The 21,571-nt window shown below is 41.3% G+C and overlaps 1 protein-coding gene across 2 annotated transcripts; it reads right to left on the reverse strand.

The window, feature by feature from the left end:
- Positions 1 to 4,270: 4,270 nt before the first annotated feature.
- On the reverse strand, positions 4,271 to 15,503 carry LOC143280665 (uncharacterized). Of its 2 annotated transcripts, XM_076585397.1 has the most exons (6): positions 15,382 to 15,503; positions 11,852 to 12,208; positions 9,154 to 9,290; positions 7,089 to 7,248; positions 5,683 to 5,970; positions 4,271 to 4,617 (listed from the first exon to the last, which is right to left on the reverse strand). In XM_076585397.1, exons 1-6 carry the CDS (start codon positions 15,443 to 15,445, stop codon positions 4,607 to 4,609), a joined length of 1,017 nt encoding a protein of 338 aa, XP_076441512.1. In that variant the 5' UTR covers positions 15,446 to 15,503; the 3' UTR covers positions 4,271 to 4,606. The 2 variants fall into 2 exon arrangements, with proteins under 2 accessions (XP_076441512.1, XP_076441513.1); XM_076585398.1 differs by lacking the exon at positions 5,683 to 5,970.
- Between the last annotated feature and the right edge of the window lie 6,068 nt (positions 15,504 to 21,571).

Raw genomic sequence — 21,571 nt, forward strand, 5'->3', positions numbered from 1 at the left:
AGATAAATATAGACATGACCTGCGCCGCCTACATGTGTGTGTGTGTGTGTGTAGGTGTGTTTGCAGTAGCACGTGCCGTGTAGAGTTTACTGTGTTGTGTGGTGTGGGGTGAGTCCGTCTGTGCTGGTGATGCTCTCTCTCTCAGCTATTTGTGAAGAGATCTTTACGCGCTCTTCATAAAGTTCATTTGTTCGCCCCCCCCCCCCCCCCTCCCCACGACCCCTCCTTTCACTGAAAGTTGAAAGTGATATGAGATCAGTAGAGAGGAGTGTGTGTGTGTGTGTGTGTGTGTGTGTGTGTGTGTGTGTGTGTGTGATCAGTTTGAAATCTTTTAAAATGAAATCACAGGTGTCAGTATACTAGCTTAATAATCAAGGCCTGACTAAGCGCGTTGGGTTACGCTGCTGGTCAGGCATCTGCTTGGCAGATGTGGTGTAGCGTATATGGATTTGTCCGAAGGCAGTGACGCCTCCTTGAGCTACTAAAACTGAAACTCTCTCTCTCTCTCTCTCTCTCTCTCTCTCTCTCTCTCTCATATATATATATATGTGCGTGTGTGTGTGTGCGTGTGTGTGTGTGTTTCTGTCTTTGTTCAGTGTAGTTGCCGTCACGGAATTTATGAACTACTTTCAGCAGAAATCATTGTAATTAGTCGTTCTCTGTTGTCACGGCAGAAAGTACACTGACTGAGGACTACGAACAGTAAAAACAGCAATAACAACAACTACAACAACATCATCAACAACAGCAGCAGCAACAACAACAAAAATAACAAAAACATCATCAACAACAACAACAACAACAAAAAATCAATAGCCAACAACAACACACTTAAAGAGAGAGAGAGAGAGAGGATCAGCTGGCAATATATTATTGTATTAAGTCTTTGTTCTTTACTTTTGTTTCACATGGCCATCTTCCAGACAATGAAAACTGGTACAGAGAATCCAGACACACAACGCGGACTGTAGATGCACTCACAGCATTGTCCAACATATCACGAGTGAGTGATCTGAAACTGTTTTGCATCGCATCAGTTGTTTTGCGAAGCACTGCTGTGCTGTAAAGCATTAAACTATACTGCCTTGTATTGTACATTCATTGTATCGAGTTGCGCTGTGATTGTGCTGTATTGTATTGCAATGTATTGTATTGTATTGTGTTGTATTGTATTGTGTCAGTTGTATTGTATTGTATTGTATTGTGTTGTATCGAACTGTACTGTACATTCATTGTATCGAGTTGCACTGTGCTGTATTGTAATGTATTGGAGTGTGTTGTGTTGTACTGTATTGTATTGAAATATTCTGTATTTTGTTGTATTTTGTTGTGTTGTATTGTATTGTATCGAAATAAACTGTACCGTTTTGTGTTGTATTGTGTTGTATTTTGCATTGCATTGCTCAGCCACAGCAGATTCATCTGCATGGAAATCAGTAGTGCTGCATTCCTCAGGGAGAGCGCGTTGCCATCACCCGAGACCACCTCCACCATTCCCCCCACACCCACACCCACCCCTACCCCCTTTACTTCCCCCCCCCCCCTTTTTTTCCCTGTCTGCATGCATACAGGTGGGTTTTTTTCAATATGATTTTTTTCTACAAAAATTCAGTCGTCAGGAACAACTTGTTGCCGTGGGTTCCTCCTGTGTGTGTGTGTGTGTGTGTGTGTGTGTGTGTGTACTATGCACGGAGCCTCGGTTTAGCAGTCGTTCCATTCGAAAGACTAACACCTTGACCACCACACAGTTTCCCTCATTCAATGGAGATTGTAAAGCACTCTGTAGTGAACGGATAGAGAGAGAGAGAGAGAGCCAGAATCTTCTTCTTCTTCTGCGTTCGTGGGCAGCAATTCCCACGTTCACTCGTATGTACACGAGGGGGCTTTTATGTGAATGACCGTTTTTACCCCGCCATGTAGGCAGCCATACTCCGTTTTTGGGGGGTGTGCATGCTGGGCATGTTCTTGTTTCCATAACCCACTGAACGCTGACATGGATTACAGGATCTTTAACGTGCCTACATGTTCTTCTGCGTGCGTGTACACACGAAGGGGGTTCAGGTACTCTTGGCAGATCGGAAAAATCTCCACCCTTTACCTACCAGGCGCCGTTACCGAGATTCGAACCCGGGACCGTCAGATTGAAAGTCCAACGCTTTAACCGCTCCGCTATTGCGGGGGCCGTCTCACACAGACAAATCTGCTGTGCCAATACAATGCAATACAATACATACAATACCATTTCAAAAATCTTCTCTTTTTTTCTCTCTATCATTTGGCATGTCATTTTTTTTTTTTAATCATTATGTTCTAATGTGTTTACTGATTTCTGTATTGGTTTATTTCATCTTTTAAGTTAATGCTTTACACCAACTGAGAGAAGGCTCTCAACTTGATGCAGGATCAGCGCGTTGAGTTGATGTGAAGATCCGTTTGTTTGTTTTGTTGTTGTGTTTTGTTGTCGTCGTTGTCGTCGTTGTCGTTGTTGTTGTTTGTTGTTTTTAATTGATTAAGCAGACGTGGTGTAAAATGATGGATCACTCCGCACTTTGGCAAGAGCTTGAAACTGAAACTGACTGAAACTGAAAGTGAAACAGACAGAGCTCCATGTTGAAAAAGCAAGGAACTAGGGTTCGAGTCCCGCATGGACCTGGAAACTCCACTCGCCTTTCTGTAATTTTACTTTTTGGTAAGTTTTGTTTTGTGTTTCTTAGCATTTATCTATTCATTCATTCATTCATTCATTCATTCATCTATTTATTTATTTGTTTATTCATTCATTTATTTATTTATCTATTTATTTATTCTTTCATTTATCTATCTATGTATTTATTTGTTTATTCATTTATTTATTTATCTATTTATTTAATCATTTATTCCTTCTTTTTTTTTTTATCATTCTTTCATTTATTTATCTATTTATTTATTAATTTACTTATCTATTTATTTGTTTATTCATTCATTCATTCATTCATTTCTTTATTTACCTATTTCTGTTCCATATTGTTTTGTGATTCTCAGCTTTAAAAAAAAATCTTCTTCCTACCACTGGATCCTGAGTTGGGGTCCGAGTGTGAGTCTTTCAACTGAGACAATGAAACGAGACCCCAGTGTGAGTCTTTCAACTGAGACAATGAAACGAGGCCCCATGCACTAACTATGCTCATGTTAAAGTACCCAAGATATCATCAGAGATTTTCGTGACCACTAACTTCTTTCGGAAATGTTTGGAAAAGAAAAAGAAATTTTGATTATTATGCATACCAAAAACAAAACAAAACAAAGAACAATAATTAAAGAAGGTGGAGACTGATTATCACATGGGGAGAACAGCATGAATTTCGCGCAGAAATATGGGGTGCATCTGAAGAATAAAAGCATGAACAGGCGGGAAAAAAAACAAAAACAAAAAATCAAAAAAACCAACCGACTTCCCAACATGCCCTCCACACTCATGGGCAACACGATTGAAGGGAAGCAATCCAACTCTCAAACTTTCTGTAGAACAGGGTGCCGCCACTGGGGTTGTTTCCCATTAGAAGTCTGAATCGCCCAGGAAATTTGGACAACACATGGTTTGGTTGCTCGACTGTCACAACACTACAAAATGTGTTTAGTGGATGTGCGTCACAGTTAAGGGCAAGACTGACATATTTTTGCCAGTAAATTCCCCATTAATTTTTGTTCCTTTCTGTTTCTTCACATCAGCCTGCCACAAAGCCGGCTCAGAACAAAACAACAACAACAACAACAACAACAAAAAACACCAAAAAAACAAACAAACCAATATCCATCCAGCCATCTATCTATCTATATATATATATATATATATCTACAACCTACAGAATCTATAACCAAGCACTCATTCACTCACTGATAGTCATTTTTGTTAACGATGCTGGAAAGGGATCAGCGAGGGGAAAAGGTGGGTCTTCAGACTGGAGTTGAAAGACTGCAGTGAAGATGAATGACGGAGAGGCTGAGGCAATTGATTCCGAAGAGTGTGGGCTTGGTCAGAAAAAGTGCGTTGGCCATACGACCTTGGGTGTGTGCAAGGACCGTAATCTCACCGAGGCCAGTCGACATGGTAGGTTTCATTAGAACTGGGTGAAAATCATGAGGTCCATTGTGCCTGCAAACTAATCTTATTTCGCCAAGTGATGACCTTGTATTTTAACTCTTGTAATCATAAAAAGGAACGAACGAAGGAGCGAATAAACGAATTTTATTGCTGTCCAGAGTCCATCTAGCAATGCAACACAACGAACGATAACATGCGTGACACGGTGTCACGGACATGGAAACCGTGGCAAGATTTTTTTCTCTTTTTTTTTTCTTTAAAAACAAAACAAAACATATACAGTCACATGAAACAATCGTCAACACCGTCAACAATTGTCAACATAGGAACTGTCACTGACAAGTGATTCGTTTGGCCTGGCGAGGCACAGCAACATCCACATCACCCCCAGGTAAAACTGGATCAGGCCATGAAGAGCTTGCACGTCTCGTTCTGCACGTGCCCGGGTGTCCCAGTGAGTTGTGTGTCGTGGATCCGTTTTGCTTTTTGTGGACTGGACAGCTTGAGCCGTTCCTCATCCAGTTGTTATTCTCGTGCTGTTCCAAGAACCAGAATGCACAATCTTCATCATTTGAGGTCGCCGTAAAAGAGGAGAGTGTGTGAGCGAAACATGTGAGAAGGCATGTGTATGTAACATAGGACACAGCACTTATTTAACACAGGAGAGAGCATGTGTGTGTAATAATGGAGACCGCGCGCGCGCGCGCGTGTGTGTGTGTGTGTGTGTGTGAAATAGGGGACAGAGTTTGTAGGTAACATCAGAGACAGAAGATGTAACATATGAGACACGGTGTGTATTTTACATGGAAGACAGAGTGTGCATATAACATGGGAGACAAAGTGTGTATTTAGCACTGGAGATAAGGTGTCTTTGTAACATAGTAGACATTGTGTGTTTGTAATATGAGAGAACGGGTGTGTATGTAACATAGGAGACAGTGTGTTTGTAACATGGGAGACAGGGTGTGTATGTAACATAGGAGACAGGGTGTGTATGTAACATAGGAGACAGGGTGTGTATGTAACATAGGAGACAGGGTGTGTATGTAACATGGGAGACAGGGTGTGTATGTAACATGGGAGACAGGGTGTGTATGTAACATAGGAGACAGGGTGTGTATGTAACATAGGAGACAGGGTGTGTATGTAACATAGGAGACATGGTGTGTATGTAACATAGGAGACAGGGTGGGTATGTAACATAGGAGACAGGGTGTGTATGTAACATGGGAGACAGGGTGTGTATGTAACATAGGAGACAGGGTGTGTATGTAACATGGAAGACAGAGTGTGTATGTAACATAGGAGACACGGTGTGTATGTAACATAGGAGACACGGTGTGTATGTTACATAAGAGACAGGGTGTGTATGTAACATGGAAGACAGAGTGTGTATGTAACATAGGAGACAGGGTGTGTATATAACATGGGAGACAGGGTGTGTATGTAACATAGGAGACACGGTGTGTATGTTACATAAGAGACAGGGTGTACAATTATGTAAAATAGGAGACAGGGTGTGTATGTCGCGTGCAAGACAGGGTGAGTGCATGTAACATTTATTACTTTGACTGTGGATTATACGCCTGTCAAACTCTTACGGTGGAGTAAGAATCGCTCGACACTTCCAACGATCCTCTCGGCCCATATCACCTCACAGCGGAACTGTGTGGACAGGTGGTCTTCGCGATACAGGAACAGTGAAAACGTGATACTCTTGACGCCAAAGTCACCCAGATTCAAGGTGCCCTTGCCAAATCGTACAAACTGAAGACGTCCAGGGGGTTTGCCAATGTTTTCCGTGGAGCACGTGCAGTTGACAGTCGAGTACTCTAATATTATTTTGTTCGGACCCTTACAGCCTGACAAGGAAGGGACTGCTGGTCTGACTGGAAATATACATACTCCATTGTAGGCTGAAACACTCACGTTCGCTCGTTTCTGCACATCATTGTTTACTAGCATGCCAGATTTTACTCACGCTATAAAGACAACCATACTCCGATTTCACATTTTTGGAAATGTTTTTGTGTTTACATAACCCAAAATTTATCATTATTAATAATCAGTATCAACCTCAAATTCAACATCAGAATCACTAACAAGCAACAAAATTAAGGCAATTTATATATCTCAATCAAATTTAATATTCCAAGACTTGACCCGAAGCTTTCCCGATGGATACTGGGGAAGAAACATCGAAATGAATCAATTTTCTACATGAATGTGACAGAAAAGGGCGTTTCACAATGCTTTACCCTTTTGTTGGGAGCGTGAAAACGGGATCAAATAAAGTTTTAATCTTTGTCGTGAAGCGACCTTTTCTGTCACATTTATTTAGAATGTTCATTCTTTTCATGCTTGTTTATAAAGTTCACCTGCTTGTGTTAGCATCCTTTTGCATGTACGGTTGCACTGAAAATAGCTTTTCAGTTTCGGAGAAGAAACTCAGAACATGAAAATATCATTTTAGAAATAAGGTGAAAGAAGAAGAACAAATCAACCAGCCCAGCAAACAGCCAAAAGGAAACTCACACACGCAAATAAATTATTGACAGCAAGCGTGAGAGAGGAAGGAACACACTTTCTCACAGTCCCACGCTTTCTCGTAAAACGAGAGAAATGGTGTGACTGCGAGAAATCGTGGTTTGAAACACACACACACACACTCTCTCTCTCTCTGTCTCTCTCACTCACTCTCTCTCTCTCGGTCGTTCGCTCGGTCTCTCTCTCTCTAATCAACCATGTCCAGATCAAATTTGGTCAGACACAATAAAACATTGGATGTGGCCAGTACACCAAATCTGAGCTTAGTGGGTTGAGTGATGTGTGCATCGTAGTCCAGTGCAAACAAACAATGGATAATTTCTCTACGAGATAATAAAGGTACTCTGATTCTGATAATCAGATACTTTCTTGTCCTTGGTGGATAGACAGGCACGTCTAAACCCGCCTCTGTACAAGGGAGGCGAGTAATTAAAGCGTTGGCTGAGTTGTGGTAACTTACTGATGTCCAAAGTCCCAAGGGCATATTTGATGCGTCCAGGGACGAGGATGACAGTGTAGTAGTATTTACCAGTGACGGTGGGCAAAGCTCGAGCATGTACTACACATTCGTGCTCACCATGTGTTTTTACATACCATCTCGAGAAGAACGTTGATGTTACCTGCAACGAGATCATTGCATTATATAAATGAATACATTGTAAAAACATGACACGTACTGACAACGATATGCATTGTGTTTGTAATCTTGCCTAAACATAGAATCTCCACGGTACCTTGTCCATCACTAAGATATTTCACAGAACACATGGACAAGAAATATTTCTTTACAATGAAAATGAAAATACATACAAACTCAAACTGATACAATATTTTATTCTGACTGACAACTCACAAACTGATACAATATTTTATTCTGATTGATAAATCACACGGGTACTGATTCAAATGTTATCTTATTCGCAAAATATTTTCCATGTAAAAACAATTTAAATTAAAAAGCAAATACCATCATCCGAAGTTTTCCTCACACAGCTAAACCCGAGAATATAACAACAATAGATGCATCATGTTTGCTCCTGAATACTGCCACACATCCAACAAAATGGCTTCAGAAAGTGCCACGCACTGGAAATGCTGACACCATCTCTTGATTATTTCACCACGAGTTCTGAGAGGTTGATCAGCAGGACTTTACAACTGAATAAATTAATTTCAAAGACTAGTTACAAAATATCGTCTTTACATATATTGAACAGCGAAGCTTTCAGTCTTTTTGTATTTATTTCATTTTGCCATGCTCCACACGTGATTATGATTTTATTTTTATGTCAAAAACTTTAACATTGCCATTTTCTCTGGAAATAGTGTCTGGAAATACCGTGTTTATTTCGTTGGATTCGTTCCGAAATTCGAAAATTCTAAAAACCGCTTTCCACTGACGTATGTTGTGTTTGAACATGACATGACCTAGTTTTTCTTGTTCACAATTCAAAAGAAAGAAATGCAAATTCTGGACAAAGCACATACAGTGATGCTAACTACACCATTGATGTGTTTACTGCATATAACTATTCTAAAGTGGACACTGATTTAAGTGGAATGAACATGAAAGAAAAATTGAATCAGTCATTTCTTTCAGCCTGTTGTAGACTGGTTCCAGTCGTGCAGATCTAGAGATCTACCATGTGTTGCGATGTGCTTGAAGCGATGGCAACGTCTCTTTTACCGCCGAAATAAAAGAATAATCGAGATATAATAAAACACACACAAAAAAAACTGATTTAAATGGCGTTATTACGTCCACTAAATTCACATCTATTTATCACATGAATAAGAAAACGTCAACATTGCTTTAAATATCAGATCTCCAGTTGAACATGTCCACTGGAGAGGGGGAAGGGGCATGGAAGGGATGGAGGGTGGGGTTACTTGTATGTAGTTGTGTATGTGTGTGTGGGTGTGGGTGTCATTTTTGTGTTTGTTGGTGTTGTTGTCGCTATATGTGTGAGACTCTCTCTTTCTCTCTCTGTGGAAGAGAGAAATACGTGGATGTTTTATGGATGGACACATATCGTAATACCCTCGCTCAGTTTAGGATTGGAGTATCACAAATTAATGTTCACAAATACCGTTATTCAAGGAATCAAGAAAACTTTGTCAATTTTGTAGTAACTCACTTGAAACCGAAATTCTCTTCACTTTTGAGTGCCCTAAGTATGAAGACTTAAGATCTAAGTATTTACAGAATATTGTCAATTTCGAAATTCATAATCTGGAATTTGAGAGAGTTCCAGAAGAGAGTACTTTTGTTTTTGCGAAGTTTCTTTTCTATGCCTTTAAACTTAGATCCCAGATCTTGAATGCAGTCCAAAATATACAAATGTATTTTTTTCCCTCGTAAATAATAATGTGTCTGTCGACTGTGAACCCCCATTGAATGGGGCTGTAGCCTATTCAATAAAGTAGTGTCAGTGTCAGTGTCTGTGTGTGTGTGTGTGTGTGTGTGTGTGTATGTGTGTGTGTGTGTGTGTGTGTGCGTGTGTATGTGTGTGTGTGTGGTTTACCGGGCCACGTTGTAGCCATTCACAAAGGTATCTACCACGGTGGGAGCTAGCACCAGCATAAATGTCGCAGCGTGCAATCAAACTGAACGGTGATGCTGGTGTTCCTGCTCTCACGCTGCAGTTGGCTTTTGCTGGGACTGGAACACACACACACACACACACACACACACACACACACACACATGCGCGTGTACACATACATACACGCACTCGCAAGCACGCTTTCACACACACACACACACACACACACACATAAATACAAAAACAAACAAATCGAAACCAAATACATACATACATACAGCGCACACATGCACGTACACACAAACATGCATGAATGTGTGCACAATCAGCACTCGGAGAGAGAAGAGTGGAGAAAGTTGGAGAGAATCAGAGATAACGATAACGATCTTTTATTCAGATAAAGGCCAAAGCCCCTTACTGAAGGGGGTCACACTACGACTAGGTAAATAGAAGAACATGACACAATAAATCGACATCACAAATCAACCAAAATAGCAAACACGATATTCTACAACGTTCACGAAATAACAGTTCGTAGTTTCTTCCTTGCTTCATACATGTATATCGCCTGCTTGTCCATAAATTACAGTGCTATGGAATTAGAGGTCAGCTCAATACCTGGATCAAAAGCTTTCTTGAGGACAGACAGCACGCAGTTGTGGTGGAGGGAGTCACCTCAGAATACATTCCAGTCAACTCAGGTGTTCCCCAGGGCTCGGTCCGCGGCCCTTGTCTCTTCCTTCTCTACGTCAATGACCTCCCAAATACCAATCATAAGGCCAGATTATTTGCAGATGACACCATGTGCAACAAAATAATCAAGAAGGAAGCTGACCAACACACACTCCAAGAAGACCTAGTTTCCATTTCCATCTGGGAGAAACAGTGGGCCATGCAATTCCACCCGCAAAAGTGCTCCACCTTGAGTGTCAGTAGAAAGAGGAGAAAGATCGCACTAAACTACAAACTCCATTGCTATCCACTTGAAAACGTCAACACCACAAAATATCTTGGTGTGAACATCCAAGACGACCTACCCACATCAGTTTTACAACGAACAAAGTGAACAAGACCTTAGACTTTCTCCGGCGCAACTTGAAGATAGGAAACAAGAAGATAAAGGAAACTGCGTACAAAGCCCTTGATCGACGTGTCCTTGAGTATGCTGCATCTGTGTGGGATCCCTATACAGCCAGTGACATCCAGGCCATCAAAAAGGTCCGAGCGGCAAGATGGGTTACAAACCAACATCGACAGACATCTTGTGTCAGCTCCATCCTTAGTTCCCTCAAGTAGTACCCTCTACAAGTCAGACGGAAAAAAAAAAACGCCTGGAGGTGTTTTACAAGTTCCACCATGGTCTCATCTCCATCAACTCAGTCTACCTACCAACACCATTAGACAGCAGGCTGAGCTCCAGGAAAAACAACATCTGCAACTGGACGTGGTGTTTTCGTTTCTGGTAGTTTTTAAGTGAGGCAGTAACTTCTTTCTGATCTATCTCACCCTCAGGGAGGAATCTTCAACAATAAAAATATTGGTGCCCTTCAACTTCTTTATCTTTAAAAAATGTACAGCGTGCAACTATTGGGGAGTTTGGTTTTGAATTCACCCTATGTACACGATCAAATTGTACATAATCTGATAACTCCAATGTATCTGTAAGCATATCCTGTCTTTACAGACTTGCCATGACTCATTATCTCTACGAGAGATACCCTGAATAATAATATTGTTCCGTTTGGATCGTCCTTCAAGATCATCCACTTTTTTGTCCAGAGTTTCAAGTTTAGAGTTTAATATTTTGTTTTCAGCTTTCAAAACATCATTTTCATGCTTCAAAAGCTGACACATCCTTTTTTGAATTGACCATCTCTTCTTGCATTTTAGTAAATCCTTCTTTCATTTGAATAAACTCATCCTTCATTTCTTTCATATCCTCACTCAACATGCCTAACTTACTGTTCAAGTCAGTGCGTATGTTGCTGATCATGGCCATTACGTCCTTCAGGGTGGGGTCCGAAGAGTGCTCGGGTGTAGGTCCGGTCCTGTCCACACTGTCCCTGCGCGAGGCACCTCCAGCGCTGCCCAGTCGTTTCTGCCACATGCTGTCCGACTTGCTGCCAGGTCCTGGGTTCAACTCCACGTCATCGCACTGGTGGATTAAATTCCCGTAGTAGAGCAGGATGAGGAGCACGCCTACCATGACACCGTCTGCACGAGTTCTGAGTCTTAAAATAGACACTCGCATGGCGGCCAAATATTTTGCCCGTTTCGACATAAACGAACAAATACTGCCGCAAAGCACCCACAGACAGACCTGACAGTCAGTGGTACCGAAGGCATGGTGCTTTAGCTCGCCGTTTGCCAACGTACAAATGTAGGTGACGTCTACAACTGGAGAAAAAAACGAAGAAACACGGAGCTCGCAACGCGTGACCTCTCGGTTTTGGGTCACGACCTTGACCCCCCGGGAGAGAATGAGAGGGGGTGGAGAGACAGATATGAGGAAACAGACACAGAGACAAAGAGACAGAAGAAGAAGAAGAAGAAGATGATGATGATGATGATGATGATGATGGAAAAAAAAAAAAAAAAAAAAAAAGACCCCACTCCACCCCCACTCCCCAAAAGAAGAAAGACAGAAACCTTGTGGGCAACAGATAAACATACTCACCAATGTAGTCCAGGTCACACCAAGCCGTGGATGGAGAGTTCCGATTAAAACACATCAGACGCCCTCCCTGCACAGGCAACAGGTGGTCTCCCAGCATTGTCGGGTTGATGGTGATCTTGCTCACTGTGTCGGCCACTCTTTCGGGAACGAAGGCCATGCCCATGGACCCCGGAGAGCAGGGTTGGTTCGTGGAGACATCCGGACAATATCCAACAGCATCCGGGAATCTTCCACCAAACTGCAGGTTCCAGTCCACGTGTTTTCCGCTAGACAGACCGTAGCAGGTGACGATGTTGTCTTTCTTTCCTTTTATCACCTCCGCTACGTGGTCATATCCACATGGGGTCAAGGCTGGAACTGCACGACAGAAGTGTTTTTTTTTTCATGAAGTGTCGATGTGAAAGCAGCTAGTGTGCAGCAGCATCAACAACACCAAACGAAAGGCAAAGCCTTCACGGCCCGTGTGATTCCTGCTGCACAACAAAGACAACAGCAACATCGATAACGCTGACGATGTAGGGGAAAGGGAGGGGAGAAGGGGGTGTGGGGTTACCAGTATGATTTTACCCATAATGTTCAAAATCATAGATTTGCTCACAATGATAATAATAATAATAAGAAGAAGAAGAAGAAGAAGAAGAAGAATGGTATTTATATAGTGCTGAATCTTGTGCAGAGACAAATCAAAGCACTTTTGCACCAGACATTCACGCGCATGTATAACTCTAAAACTGGAGAAACTGAAGGCAAGACAGAGGCAGGGAAGGGAGGCTATTTTGGGAAGATGTGGATTTTTGAAGGTCAGACTTGAAAGAGCTGAGTGTGGAGACTTGACGAAGCGAAAGAGGAAGTTCATTCCAATCGCAAGGTCCAGAGACAGAAACCATCAGAAACAAATGTTTGTCGAATCTAAAGTTATGTGGAGGAAACAGGGCAATTATGTTCTAGATGGCGCACATCGATCAGCAATTCATTATTTTACGATCATTATATAGATATATCGAAGTTCCAAACATACTGTTGTCACGACTTTTCAGCGTCGATAAATCGAACAAAATTGCCGAACGCATTTTCGGGCTAACATAGACGATAATCAGTCCGGACAAAGTCCAGTTCTTTGGATGCGTTCTCTGACTCCGAATGGCGCAGTCCATTACCACATGTCCGAAATGTCGACATTTTAAAAAAGGCTACTCGTTGTTGGGATCTCTGAAAACGAACCTCCGAATGTTTTTCTGACCACTGCTTGTACACGTACACGTACCCCCCCCCCCCCCCCCCCACCCCCCCCATACACACACACACAAACACACACACACAAAGTGAACGCGTGGTGCAAAATGTCAGTAACAGTCTGAAATGTAAGTGAAGTGGGGTTTTCGGTTGAATCAGATTGTCGTTCGTGGACACTCTGCAGTAACCGAAGAGGCCTGTGCCCAAATATTTCTCCGAATAAAATTTATCAGCTTCCCTTCAGTGATATATCATCACGATTGGATTATTGATATTGAAGGAGGGTGGAGAGTGAGCGGGGTGGAGGGGGAGAGAGGGGGGGGACAGCTACCAGAAATCATAAACCTACCAACACAAACACGACCTGTGATATATATATATATATAATATATATATGTAGGCCCAACACTTGGCTTATATTACAGATTGACATAAGTTTACATTTGGGCCAACAGCAAAGTGAGAGCTGTATTATCAAAGGTTTCTCCAGTCAATGGGAAATCATTTACAGCTTAGTCTTTTGTGAAGGACTATGACTCTCAAACTAGGAGGCAAAATTGCACTGGCTCTTAGTGCTGCAGCCTTGTGGGCTAGTTGGCCTTTGGGAACCATCCCAACGCTGACTGTCCTAAAACCCTCTTGGCCGAGAGAGTGGGGATGTAACTTGGGCAAGACACTCTCCACTGTAATCAAATTCTAGCCCAAATAGTCGGAACAGCAGTTGCCTCCTCTGCTGTTCTGATGGTCATTGTCGGACACGACTGACTATCATATATATATATATATATATATATATATATATATATATATATATATATATATATATATATATATGTATATATATATATATATATATATATATATATATAATTTTTCCATCAGAATTAAAATCGCAAGATCGGACGTACTTTCTCGCATTTATATGCCTGTATCAAAGGCCTAACGTTTCCACAATTCCAACACTGGCAACAATGTTGGACATTCAATCAAGATGACTTCCTTCGACGAGTGTCAGTACATCATTTTAACCTTGTTGTTGTTGATGACAAATGTTAGTGTAAACATCGCCAAAAATGATCAAAGAATTGGCAGTAAATCATTTTCCACGCAAGTAAGGAGACTGTTCGTGCTGTGGCATTAGCTTTTCACAAAGTCACTGAGAAGGCCAGGAATTGTGAGATTCGTTTTCGTGATATGTGCACTTACAATTTCATCATCATCGGTGGACGAGTTTCATAGAAATAAGGACATACATTGCCTTTTGTTATTGTTGTTGTTGTTGTTTCGTTACCTTCCCTTTCTCATTCTTACGACTTTGGATCACGTTTAGGGTCAAACATAAACCCATTATCCCCTCCACTTACAGACATTCACACACATCAAATCTGAAACAAACAAACAAATAAACGAATAAATAAATAAATAGATAAATCGTCTTTACTAACGCCATCATGATCATCATTGTTGTCGCGCCCTTGGAGTGAAGACTCCAGAGACCAGAGAAAGTGTGGCAGACGACTGTGAAGTGTTTGGAAATAGGGACACAGAAAAGAGTGGACCCGAAAAGCTGATTGTGAGATGAGACAATCAGATGAGTTGTCTGGATAGATTAGAATGTATGTCCTTATCATTACGATTTGAGCACTGCCTCTATCCCCAGTGGAGTTGGTATTGTTTTGGACCAATTTTATATAAACGGTAGATGGACTTCTAGTTATGTGTTAGCCAATATGATTTTTGCCTTGTTTCCTAAACTGTTTGTGAACCGAAAGTCCAATCATTTCGATTCTGTATGAATCAATTCATTTTGACAACTGTTATCAAGTACAGTTTAATGATTTGTGTACGTGGAAAGCGATTTGAATTCTATTTGAAGAAAGTGCTGAATAAAGTTCATCATCAGTATTATTATTTCTCTTATTCAAAATACAATGAAATAATCACCCAGAGGGAAATAAAAAAAAACAACAAACATTAAACTGCTGAAAAACATTTGTAGAAGCAAAAAACTATAATAGAAATAACCATTTGATTCTTTGCATTGCATTTGACTTACACCTGCTATGAAGTTCATAATTGTTTGTCTGCATCTCTTTCAAAAATCAAATGGCTGGCCAGAAAGTTTTTTTTTTTCCGAGAACTTCTTTTTTTAAAACATTAGAAATATACATTTTTTTTCACATACTCAAATTTGCTTTTCACACAGCTTACTGTGCCTTGTTCAGGTTCGTCTCCTTTGCCTTCACCTAACTTTATTCTGCCTTCCACCCACCCATCCCCACTGCCCACAGACATACGTTGTCGTGCTGCAGACTCCTCCACCATCGTGGCGACCAGAAGAAGGGTCAGCAACAGCTTCATGATGACCGTGTCTCTTCAAGGCAGCAACACAGAGACTGGAGCAATCGTCCCGCACAACGGACGGACGAACGACGGGCAGGGCGAGGCACCGCTGTTTTATGCACTGCTCTGACGCAACAAATCAGTACTGATCTGTTGTTTACCTCCGTTAATTGTCGCCGTGGACAATTTTGCGGAGCTCAGTTTACCACTCATTTGTTGCCGGCGAACCGGCAACAAATCAACTCCAACAGACCTCCGCTAAATTCTACTGTGTAATGATTCACTGGTTTTGTTGGATCCTGATTACCAATTGTTGCAATATTGTTGACGCAAATATGTGGAACATTATCACATGTTTTTTATTGACATATATAACCTTCTCTGCAAGGGAAAAGAGAACCGCCAAAGTGTCGCTGGTCGAAGACATATTAGTGGATTTCAGCGGACTGGCGACATTGGACTAATGTTCTCATTGTTGTTTCCGTCACTGGTAGTTCATGAATTGAAGAGTTTGTCTCGCTTTGCATGTCTCTGTTCTCCCAGGTCTATATTCCCCCGGGTCTATATTCCCCCAGGTCTATATTCTCAAAAGATCTCCCCAGGTCAGGCATGGTGAGTGGTCAATGGTTAGTGGTGGTCAGTGGCAGTCAGCAGTGGTTAGTGGAAGTCAGCAGTCAGTAAACAGCGCGGGTCAGTGGCCATAATGATCCGACAGTGACCAGTAGTCAGTGGTGGTCAGTAGTGGCCAGCGATGGTGAATTGTCAGTGGTGGTCAGTGGTCAGTAGTGGTTAGTAATGACCTTTGGTGGTAAATTGTATTCAGCGGTAGTCATTGGCGGTCAGCTGTGACCAGTGGTCAGCAGTGGTCAGTGGTCAATTGTGGTCAGTGATCATTGGTGATCAGCAGACAGTAGTGATTAGTAGTGTTCAGTGGTGGTCAGTTGTGGTCAGTGACCAAAACCGGTAAAACGTATTAATGTTCCATATAGTGGTCAGCCGTGGTTCCATTCCTGGGGTAACAGACCTGGGGTAACAGACCTGGGGTAACAAAGACCTGGAGGAATACTGACCTAGGGGAATACTGACCTAGGGGAACTTAGACATGGCTGAAAGAAAATTTGGAGGAATACTGACCTAGAGGAACTTAGACATAGCTGAAAGAAAATATGGGGGAATACTGTAATAGGGGAACTTCACCTTCACCTCTCCCGTAGTCTGGGTTCAGACCGTTGGGGCACCGCTGCTGACCTGGCCACCACCCCTCTCCACTCTTCACGGTTTTCTGATTTCCTCAGGGCGTCACCGAGCGTCAAGCCTGTCCACCCCCGGATGTTGTCTTCCCATCTCTTCTTCTGCCGTCCTCTCCTTCTGCCTCCTTGTACGGTGCCTTGCAGGAACGTTTTGGCAAGACCAGATGATCGGGAGATGTGTCCATACCACCTAAGTTTGCGTTTTTTCACTATGGACAGAAGGTCTTCGTAGGATCCAATACTCTGCTTGATTCTGTTCTTCACTTCCGTGTTAGTGATGTGGTCTCTGTAGGAGATGCCAAGTAGTCTACGAAAGCATCTCATCTCGACAGCTTGGATTCTTCTCTCGATGTCTGCAGTCAGGGTCCAAGTCTCGCAGGCGTAGAGCAATATTGATATAACCAGGGAACGCATCAGTCTGATTTTTGAGCTGAGAGCGATGTTTTTGTTGTTCCAGATGGTGTTCAGCTTGTTGAGTGCCGTTGTTGTTTGGGCAATTCTCGAGAGTACTTCTGGTTTAGATCCTTCATCTGACACGATTGCTCCCAGATATTTGAAGCTGTGGACTGTTTTAAGCTTTTCGTCGTTGACTTTGATGTCAATGCTGATGCCGTTGGTGTTGTTAGTCATCAGTTTGGTTTTCTCCGCACTGATTTGCATTCCATACGATGTGGAGGCTTTGTCTAGATGTTTGACCAGGCTTGCCAGTTCTTCTTCTTTTCCAGCCAGTCCATCAATGTCGTCGGCAAAACGTAGGTTTGTGATTGTTCTGCCGCCTATGCTGACTGTTCCTACATGCTCTTCCAGTGCGTCAGTCATTATTCTTTCTAAGAAGATGTTGAAGAGTGTTGGGGAGAGTAGACAATAGGGGAACTTAGACATAGCTGAATGAAAATTTGGAAGAATATTGACCTAGGGGAACTTAGACATAGCTGAAAGAAAATTTGGGGGAATATTGACCTAGGGGAACTTAGACATAGCTGAAAGAAAATTTGGGGGAATATTGACCTAGGGGAACTTAGACATAGCTGAAAGAAAATTTGGGGGAATATTGACCTAGGGGAACATCGGGCTGACTCACAAAGCTCTTGCACACAAACACACAAGTCACGCATTATCTTTTTTTATTTTCTTTAAATTTCTCTTTTTTTTCTTCTTTTTTTTTCTTTCTTTGTTTCGTCCATTCATTCATCTCCTTCATTTCGTTTAAACTATTCTTTTCTTTTTGTCATTTTTTGTTGGTTTTGTTTTGTTTTGTTTTTTGTTGTTGTTGTTTGTTGTTGTTTTTTGTTGTTGTTGTTGTTTTTTAATTCCTGTATTTATTTGTCCTTCTGTCCTACTTCATTCCTCAATTTCTTATTTCATTGCTTTCTTTTTACTTTCTTTCGTTCCCTGCTTCTTCATAATTTTCTTACTTATTTTTTCTTGACTTCTTTTCGTGTTCAACATCATCAACATACAGCAAAACAGACAGTTAGTTTAGTGTTTACTAAGTAACCAGTCGGCGGTTAAATGAGCTCCGCTAAAATGTCGCCAGCGACAGTTCACCAGAGGCGACAATTCACGGTTTGTGACTGGACTGGGCTTGTGGCTTCTCGGTGCACGCGGAAAGTGTCTGCAAAAGGAAATTAATCTCTCTCTCTCTCTCTCTCTCTCTCTCTCTCTCTCTCGTGTGTGTGTGTGTGTGTGTGTGTGTGTGTGTGTGTGTGTGTGTGTGTGTGTGTATGTATATATGTGTGTGTGTGTGTGTGTGTGTGTGTGTGTGTGTGTGTGTGTGTGTAACGATTTTTATATAATATCTAAAGTTTTGGATGCGTTCTCTGACTCCGAATGGTGCAGTCCATTACCACATGTCCGAAATGTCGACAGTTTAAAAAACCTCTCAACAATATGAATTCTCAAGCTCCAGACAACTCGGATTCCCAAGCTCGAAGCAACAATAAATTCCGAAGCTCAGAATCGCACATATTCCCAAACTGAAAACAATGCGTGCGTGCGTGCGTGCGTGCGGCCTGAACTCCAGAATCGAAGGCAACAGTAGATGCGATGAAAAAGAGAGGGTATTCCACCAACTGACTTATTAATCCTTCACTCGTTTTAAACACAATCGGTGGACCTGACCAGGTTTGCAAAATGATTTAGTGAAACGTCACCTGGCTAAAAGTTCAGCCCAAAGCTACATGATCCGACTCTGTCAGGAAAATAATTTATTGGACATCTGTTGCCTTGAGCTAAAAGACAGAAGCGTGAAACGCCTAAGTGCTATAAGCCAGGGGATTTCTGAAGACAGTCATGCAGAAAGAGGCATCAGCGAACATACTGCTTTCAGCACAGATACGAATATAGACTTGTTTTCACTGACTTTGACAGACGTTGTTTTGAATTGCTCTTTGTCGTGATATATATATATATATATATATATATATATATATATATATATATATATATATATATATATTATTTTTACTGAACTTTTAACACCGTTTGGGGTTGAATATGATTAATGTTGAAAGCATGTTATTATAGCTTTTTTTATGTTAATTCTCCCTGACTGGGGCAAGCACAAAAAGCATTAACGACCCCTACTGCCAACCCCATCCTCTCTCTCTCTCTCTCTCTCTCTCTCAAACAGACAACCACACATGCATGTGCACACAAACATGCAGACTGACCGCGTATTCACCTAATGGAAGGATAGATAGACAGATAGACAGACAGATAGATAGATATAGTGACAGAGAGAGAGAGAAAGAGAGGAGAAAGAAAGAGAGAGAGAGAGTGAGTGACAATGACAGTGACGATGACAAAAGCTTAACGGATGGTAACGTGGACAAGCTGATATCTTCTGTATACCAAGCCCAGGCAAAAACTAAACATAACGAGAGAAGGAAGGCCTTCAAGACTCACTTGTGATACACAAGAATATAAATAAAATCAAATATATTTTTTTAATCGTAAAAATGTGTTCTGTATTTGATATCAAAAAGCTTCAGGTAAAAAACAAGGCTGATTCGAACATAGCACGTTCCGTCGATAGTAAACAGCCTTACTCACAGCACTAATCTGCGTCCACAAATAACGTTCAATGCCGTTTTTTTTTTCTTTTGCGTGATAAATCGGGTACGGTATTCAAGGTGATAAAACCGTTTAAATCATGTTATTTTGCTATATCTCCGGCATTTAAGAAAATCATTAAAGTCTGCGGTAACGGAGACATTGCCATTGTCTCAAGCACACCGCAACATGTTTCCACTTTCTCCACATCTGCGGAGATCATGTTCGGCAGGCTCAAACGGCAAAACTACAACACGTCCATTCCATTTCTCTTTTATGTACATTCTGGTTCATTTATTATCCACTTCAAAATATTCATATGCAGTAAACATAATGAAGTTAGTGTCACTGTATGTGTTCTGTCCAGAATTTGAATTTCTTTTTTTTTTTAATTGCGAATAAGAAAAAAAAATGTCTGCTTCAAAACCAACCAGTTTTGTTATTCGGATCCTCAACGAAATAAACCGTTCATGATCCGGAAATACAGTTTAATCTGGAAGACTTACAAACTATTATTGGTATGACTGTGAAGATTTTCTATCACTATTTTCAATCCAAATTTGCTATTGGCAGACGAAGTGTTTCCAGAGAAAACGACAATTTTAAAGTTTACCACGGACACACAGACACAGACACAGACACACACACACACACACACACACACACACAATCGGACACCGGGTTTTACATAGAATCACATTGTTTACCCAAGTGATTCAAAAATGAAATAGGATCAAACAGAATGAAATCAAAGGAGTTGTCTGGAGCTTGAGAATTCATATTGTTGAGAAGTTTTTTAAACTGTCGACAATTCGGACATGTGGTAATGGACTGCACCATTCGGAGTCAGAGAACGCATCCAAAACTTTAGATATTATATAAAAATCGTTATACACACACACACACACACACACACACACACACACACACACGAGAGAGAGAGAGAGAGAGAGAGAGAGAGAGAGAGAGAGAGAGAGAGAGAGAGAGAGAGAGAGAGAGAGATTAATTTCCTTTTGCAGACACTTTCCGCGTGCACCGAGAAGCCACAAGCCCAGTCCAGTCACAAACCGTGAATTGTCGCCTCTGCTGAACTGTCGCTGGCGACATTTTAGCGGAGCTCATTTAACCGCCGACTGGTTACTTAGTAAACACTAAACTGTCTGTTTGTTTTGCTGTATGTTGATGATGTTGAACACGAAAAGAAGTCAAGGAAGAATAAGAAAGAAAGTTATGAAGAAGCTGGGAACGAAAGAAAGAAAAAAGAAAGCAATGAAATAAGAAATTGAGGAATGAAGTAGGACAGAAGGACAAATAAATACAGGAATTTAAACAAAAACAAAAACACCAAACAAACAAACAAACAAAAAACCCAACAACAAACAAAACAAAACAAAACCAACAAAAAATGACAAAAAGAAAAGAATAGTTTAAACGAAATGAGGGAGATGAATGAATGGACGAAACAAAGAAAGAAAATAAAAAGAAAAAAAAGAGAGAAATTTAAAGAAAATAAAAAAGATAATGCGTGACTTGTGTGTTTGTGTGCAAGAGCTTTGTGAGTCAGGCTTATGTTCCCCTAGGTCAATATTCCCCCAAATTTTCTTTCAGCTATGTCTAAGTTCCCCTAGGTCAATATTCCTCCAAATTTTCTTTCAGCTATGTCTAAGTTCCCATATTTCAGTATTCCCCCATATTTTCTTTCAGCCATGTCTAAGTTCCCCAAGGTCAGTATTCCTCTAAAAAAATTTTCAGCCATGTCTAAGTTCCCCAAGGTCAGTATTCCCCCAGGTCTGTATTTCTCCAGGTCTTTGTTACCCCAGGTCTTTGTTACCCCAGGTCT

The sequence above is a fragment of the Babylonia areolata genome, chromosome 3 (assembly GCF_041734735.1).
Source record: "Babylonia areolata isolate BAREFJ2019XMU chromosome 3, ASM4173473v1, whole genome shotgun sequence".
Lineage (NCBI taxonomy): Eukaryota > Metazoa > Mollusca > Gastropoda > Neogastropoda > Buccinidae > Babylonia > Babylonia areolata.

What these genes read in the sequence shown, in the direction of transcription:
- LOC143280665 (XM_076585397.1), bottom strand. Translation starts at nt 15,445, where the DNA reads ATGAAGCTGTTGCTGACCCTTCTTCTGGTCGCCACGATGGTGGAGGAG. An exon ending in GGAGTCTGCAGCACGACAAC is followed by an intron (nt 12,209 to 15,381) that starts GTATGTCTGTGG and finishes TCTGTCGTGCAG; the next exon opens with TTCCAGCCTTGACCCCATGT. An exon ending in GTGTGACCTGGACTACATTG is followed by an intron (nt 9,291 to 11,851) that starts GTGAGTATGTTT and finishes TGTGTGTTCCAG; the next exon opens with TCCCAGCAAAAGCCAACTGC.